At 42.3% G+C, this 7057-nt stretch overlaps 1 protein-coding gene across 1 annotated transcript; it reads left to right on the top strand.

Annotated features, from left to right (window-relative positions):
* Positions 1-4446: 4446 nt before the first annotated feature.
* LOC127784125 (uncharacterized) lies at positions 4447-6787 on the top strand. The gene has a single exon (XM_052311316.1). The coding sequence runs from the start codon at positions 4562-4564 to the stop codon at positions 6356-6358; it is 1797 nt and encodes a 598-aa protein (XP_052167276.1). The 5' UTR covers positions 4447-4561; the 3' UTR covers positions 6359-6787.
* Positions 6788-7057: the final 270 nt, after the last annotated feature.

Here is a 7057-nt window from a genome sequence, read left to right on the forward strand (position 1 = left end):
TCTTAACATAATGACATTTGTTTATCAGGGTATGAATTATGGGGAAGAAGTATGGCATGTTGCCCACTGTTTTTCTTCTTATTATATACTAGATGAGGGAACCAAAGTGGATCAATACGCCTTCAGAATTTTGTGCATCTTTCAATTTGGGTAAGATGATATTGAAGGACCAGAAGCCACCAATAAAATAGAAGTGCTTATCTTATCCATTTCATTTACTGGAATTATACTTTTGCTTTTTCATTCTATGCAGAGAGCAAAGTCAAACTATAGGATTGCAGTTCCGGTTTCATTTATACAAGTTAACCGTGTGCAATTTAAAGCAACTAAATTTTGCACATCGTTGCAATTATCAGAGACACCTGATTGGGGTTTCGAAAGAATTATATTAGAAGAGCCCCAGTCCGGTGCTTTCTACTCGTAGTAGAAAATAATCTGAACCGTTGATCTTATTTGATCGGAGGGTTCAAATCTATTTCTACTCCAACTGCATTTAACGGTAGTAGAATCGTAGAGGGGTATATTTGTCCAGGAAAAATTATTTACGGATGGGTATTTTCGTCCTTTTTATTCTCTAACCTTAGCTGCACTTTCTCCTCTCTCGTTCCAGAGCTAACGCCATCCCTAACCTAAGCCGAGGCGAAGAGAACCTCGCAGCTCCTTCCTCCGCCGTCATCGCCGCCTCGGACGACCTCGCCTGCTCCGCCACATGGTATATGTTCAGATTGGGAATTCACTGCCATTAATAACATTAACTCCATAGCGGTAAAGAACTCGATACGATTAAAAATATAAACCGCACCAATTGTAAACGGGATAGTACGGGAAAGAAACAGCAAGTGCAAACGGAGAAAACAAATCACGTTAAAACAGGATAAATTGACGGGATAATAGATGGAAAGGGACGGATCGATAATGGATGGAAACGGGGTAATAGGGGAAAGAAACTGCAGTGGAAATGGAGAAAATGGATCTCGTACGTACGAAAAAAGAAAATGGATCTCGTACGTACGGAAAAAAGAGAAAATAGAGAAAACAACATAGATGAAAAACGGAAAGTCCCGGTTGACATACGGATAGATTCTGACAGGAATAATATGGTTGGTCCAAAAAACAAAAACCATGTACTCCTTTCCGTTTCAGGTTATAAGTTGTGGTTAAAGTCAAACTGTTTTTAAGTTGGACCAACTTTATATTTATAGAAAAAGTAGCAACATTTTTAACCCAAGACAAAATTATTATGAAAATATAAATAATTTAGTATTACAAATATCTGTAGCTCTCTTTAGTAAAGGCTGGGATGTTTATTCCATTATCTAAAATATTATTATTATTATTATTATTATTATTATTATTATTATTATATTTATCTATAAACTTAGTTAAACTTAAAACAATTTAACTTTGACCAAAGTCAAAATGTCTTGTAACCTGAAATAGAGGGAGTATTTTTTTAATCCACCTGGTCCGGATAGGCTGGACGGATTCTGGCGTAACCAGTTTTATCATAAAATAATATTTCTACGCACAAGCAAAAAACCACGTGTTTTTGGTCAACCCGTGGATCCGGATAGACTGGACGAATTCCAAGCGTTGTAACCATTATTGTGCTAAAATAGTATTTCTCCTTTGTTTTATGTTTACAATACGTAAAAACCATGCGTTTTATTAATCGACCCGGTTCGAACAGATCGGACCGATTCCGAGCGTAACTAATTTTGTCCTAAAATAATATTTCTCCTTTATTCTATATACACACAAGCAAAAAACCACATGTTTTTTAATCGACTCGAGGGTCCGGACAGAAGCGGACGGATTCCGAGCATTGTGACCAATTCCTAAAATAGTATTTCTCCTTTGTTTTATGTGCGCAAGACTAAAAAACACTTAATTTTTAATCGATCTGGTCCGGACAGACCAGACAGATTCCGAGCGTAACCAATTTTATCCTAAAATAATATTTCTCCTTTATTCTATATACGCACGAGCGAAAAACCACGTGTTTTTTAATTGACCTAGTCCGGATAGATCGGATGGATTTCGCATGTTGTAACCAAATTTGTCCTAAAATAGCATTTCTCATTTGTTCTTTGTCCACAAGACAGACTGGACGGAAAACCACGTGCTTTTAATCGACCCGATCCAGACAGACTGGACGGATTCCAGACATAACCAATTTTGTTCTAAAATAATATTTCTCCTTTATTCTATGTGTATATGACAAAAAAAAACCATATGTTTTTTTTTCCAACTTGGTTCGGACATTCCCAGATGAATTCCGGATATAAAATACGATGTGTCCTAAAATATATAGTAGTTCTGTTACAGTATAAATTTCGTCTCAAATTGAAACCGAGTTTCATTGAGTTTAAAAACTTTAAACCAGTTTTCTTGTCGTTGTAGCCTACCTTATCCTACGCCACAGACACGTTCTTTTTATTTTTTTTTAATTCGACACATTTTTTTTTACTTTTTTTTACCGGACGTGTAGTCACGTACATGTGTGCGCCCCTCATCAACACGTCCGTCCGGCCCAGAACGCCACGGCCTAATTGCGAAGAGGAGGAGCAGGCTTGACCATGGGACCCACCTGAAGAAATAAGTGCCAAATCTACCCCAAACTAACTTACTCCAACTTTACTAATCTATCCTTAAAAATAAATGGTTCAGATTGATTATACTTGTAGTATATACTACAAGTAGAAAGTATCGGAGCGTCGCCCATATTAGAATAGTTTTGCCTCACAGATGATTTAAGAAACTTGTCAATTAGACCTTAAATGTTTTCGTTTGAGATTGGTTTACATTCGGCACCTTACCTTCCATGGTAATCTGAGTCCATGTCCTTTTAAGGAATAGCATAAAAGCTAACACTTCCTATTCCCAAACGATGTTTGACAAATGCTTGTTAAGTGATATATTGTGTGAATCTTATGATCACCTGTTTATATCTGCAGGTTATATAGATTCATGTCACATATGTATGTCTTCAGAATATCTATATTTATGTCAGTGTCTGTTTTTAGATTTATATATATTTAGGTTACCTGTGTATATATTGAGATTTTTCCTAATTGCATATCATTACAAATTACAAATATATTTAATGAATTTTATATGGATAGTGTACTCTGTTCTTGTTCCATTTTTTTCCAAGAATAATTGTCATTAGAATATGCAGATTTAGTTTGGGAAGCAAAATTCTATATTCTCAACTTAGGCTTTGTTTTCCTTCATGTGGTGATATGGGCCCTGTTTAGATCCCACCCCAAAAATTTTCACCATGTCACATCGAACGTTTGAACACCTGTATGAAGTACTAAATATAAGTTTAATAAAACAACTAATTGCACAGATTGTGACTAATTTGCGAGACGAATTTTTAAGCCTAATTGCTCCATGATTTGATAATGTGGTGCTACATTAAATATTTGCTAATGACAGATTAATTAGGCTTAATAAATTCGTCTCGCGGTTTACTAACGGATTTTGTAATTAGTTTTTTATTAGTGCCTGAACACCCCATACGACATCCTATATAATACCCGATGTGACATACCAAAACGTTACATCCCTAGATCTAAACAGGTAGCTGAGAAGATCCAGGCCACTTAATTTAGATGAGAAAAAAAATATATCTCCCGCGAGCTCCTCATGGCTTATCATAGCAAGACCAATGGTGTCACTTGTAAAATCCAGATTTCTGTTTTAACCGGCTTGGCATGCACTACCTGAATTAAGTGAGTAAACATGTCCACGTTTCTCAATTCAATGAGCAGGAAGACGTGCCATGCACATGCATAATTACTAGTAACAATAAAATTCTCACTTAGTCTGAAGTTCTTAACCTAGGTCATGAACACCGTGTTGACTGTTCATCCGAAACTTGTTTGGATTGATGAAAAATTTTGCCAACCCCAATTTTTTGGTAACTTTGATAGTGTTGTATAGTTATTTGATTTGCTACCAATTTATACTCTCACTAGTATAAATTGTATTATATCAGATTTGGTGTCAAAACTTACTAATGTTTAGGCACTACCAAAATATTGGTAAGGTAAGAATTGGCACTAAAACAAACAAGCCCTATAATAATCACTTGGTTTTCCTTTTGTGAGGTTAATTTCTTGGTTGCAGGCTGCAGCTCAACTTCTCCTTGTGGCCCGTGACCTATTGATGCCTCCTCCTAATAATAATGTCCTCCTCCTAATAATAATGTCCCAGTCATATCACATCTTGTTCGTGTAAGGACACGTGATCAGTGTAGATAACTTTTTTGTGCTATCTCCCACAACATTTGTTTCAGTCGTGGAAAATACTCATTTCATCATGAAAGAAAAATAACCTTATGTTTAGATTCATTATTATAGGTGGTACGTGTCCAGTAGCAGTAAATACGTCTTCATCAGTAACAGTAAAGCAGAGCATTCCCGTGTGCAACACGTCTTGGAGTTGGAGAGTGTTTCGTTGACAAAGAGGTCGCCGCGGCCGGAGACAATTCAGCCGGTGTTCTACTGGCGACTGGCCTCCTCGAGTTCTTGATCTTGGCGGATTGCCGTCCATGGAGACCACACGAAGCGATGGCAGCATCATGGTGGTAGGGGCGGTCGATATCGATTGCCCCCATCACCGGCTGTGCGGGTACCGCGACTTGATACGGGGCGTCTCCGGCGGCGGCGCCGCCATGTCGCGCTGGCCGGAGGCGGCGCCCTTCGTCCCGCAGATCGCCAGTACTGGTGGCGATGGTGGTGCAGCGGTGGCCGGCGGCGGCTGGTCGAGCGGGAGCTCAAGCCCGGCTCCATCGTCTTGCAGCTCCTCCTCCTCTTGGCGCGAGGGAGACTGCTGCTACGACGTCTGCTGGTGTTCTTCTTCCACGGTCCACGAGCTTCGCAGCATCGCGGAGCGGATGGTCCGTGACGGCTACATCGAGGGGCTCATCAGGGCTTTCGGTGGCGCGGCCACTGCCGGAGCCGCCGGACGGCGTGGCCCCCCAGACGAGCTTCTCCTCCATAACTGGTTCTCGCAGCTCGACGTGGAGTGGGTCCTGCTCCTCCATACCTGCAGCGAGGAAGAAGAAGACGAACACGTACGACGACCTCCTCCTCTTCCCGTGGAAGATTTGATGGCGCTTATGGAGCGGTGGATCCGAGCCCTCCTAACCATGGTGCAGGTTCTCTGCATCACGCAGCTCGAGCTCCGCGCCAAGAAGCCAACCGTCGCCGGAGTCCGGAGAGCCATCCAGTTCTTCCTGCTCCGCCGCGACAGCAAGACGGCGCACGCGGACTACGTGCAGCAGGTGGTCCAGTTCGCGCGGTTCACGGAGGAGAGCATCCTCAGGATGCTGGCCTTCGTCGACGCCGCCACTCTCGCCGTCGTCGAGGACGACGACGACGACCACCGGGTGGCCGAGGCGCTCCCGGGGATGTTGCAGGTGTACGCCTGCATCTCCGAGGCCTCTCCGACCGTGCTCGCCATGTTCAAAGAAGCATCCGATCTCCTCGCTTCCGGCTCCTCCCGCCATGGCCAGGAGGCACAGGTTTTCGACGGCATGGACGGCATCTTCCTGCGCAAGAGGAAGAAGCTGAACGACGCGATCTGGGACATGATGGAGAAGGTTCGATCCTCCTCCTTGCAGGATGGATGCTGGCAAGTCTCGCCGGAGGCATCAGCATCAGGAGTCCATGAGACCACCGTGCTGATGATGAACTACATCGCGCTTCTCTGGCGCAACGACGACGTCCTCACCTTCATCCTGCAGGATCACCACTTCAGCGTGTTCGTCTCTCACACCCAGGGCTTCAGCTCGGTCGTGAACCTGATCACCGACATCATCTCTTGCCTTGGCCACAAATTGGAGGAAATTGCCTCCTCCCTTTCCAATTCCATCTTGGACCCAGCGTTGCGTTGCATTTTCTTGCTAAACAATTGGCAGCTTGTGTTGCACCGCATCGAATCCCTGGACCTGCCATCTTGGGCCTTGATAGACAGATGCAGGACACGGAGGTACATAGACACTTACATTGACGTCTCCTGGTCGCCTCTGTTGTGCTGCATCTTCATCGGAAATTCTTCTGATACTCCTCGAAAGAAAACCTACGAACCTGCTTTCGGCTTCCGAAGATACCTGTCTCTTGAAAATTTTGAGATAGAATTCAGAAAAACCTACGCGAAGCAAAAGTTTTTCAAGGTTCCAGACCCTAAGCTTCGGCAGAGATTACGTCAAGCCATCATCCAGAAAATCATTCCGCATTACAGCATGTATCTGGAGGAGCGAGCAGCAAGGGGAATGCACAATCGACCTCCCAAAATTACTCCTGAGCAGTTGAAGGAGCTATTAGAAGAATTATTCGAAGGTTGAAGCAGATGAATTTCAGTGGAATAAATGGCTATATATTTAATTAGCACTCACCGTTTTGTCACCCTAGCTTGGGTCGTAGGTTTGAAGGTTTGTGCTCCGGCCAGCAATTAAGGTGTGGTTTGTCTTCTTTGGACTTTGGTGATTATGGTGAGAGTATAATTCACCAAGTTCCTGCAAACAGAAACTTGGTTAGTCTTGCCTTATTCGCCGGAGACCTTACTTAGTCTTGCCTGCTTGTGAAGATGGGGGTTACTAAAACTGTTGAAATGAGTTTTACTTAAATGTTACAAATTTAATTATTTCCGTTGTACAGATAATCTATTATCATCTTCGTGTACTTTCTTTGGTTTTGTCGTGCATCTACTTGTACTTTAATATTGTGGTGTACCAGTAAAGTAATAAGAAGTAATACGTTGTGAGTTGTGGCATCCCAAAAATAATTTTCTTGAGATGTTAGTTTACACTTACAGACGACCTGTTCTCGACTTCTAGTATATACTTTATTTTGTTGTCTAGGGGCAAGATCTACTGTAACAAAATAAATGTAAAACATGTAATAAGACAGTTTATACAATGCAGTAGGAGCATGCATGGAAGTATAAATCAATTGTTCAACAATTGGAAACATCAAACAAAGCGTCCAATTAATGGTTTCAGACGCCGCCTCGTCCCCAAGCTTCACACTCTGGTCGCCTCAAA

Source organism: Oryza glaberrima, chromosome 9 (assembly GCF_000147395.1).
Source record: "Oryza glaberrima chromosome 9, OglaRS2, whole genome shotgun sequence".
Taxonomy (NCBI): Eukaryota; Viridiplantae; Streptophyta; class Magnoliopsida; order Poales; family Poaceae; genus Oryza; species Oryza glaberrima.

Bases quoted from the DNA above. Each gene is read 5' to 3' on its own strand.
- LOC127784125 (XM_052311316.1), top strand. From the start codon at position 4,562: ATGGAGACCACACGAAGCGATGGCAGCATCATGGTGGTAGGGGCGGTC.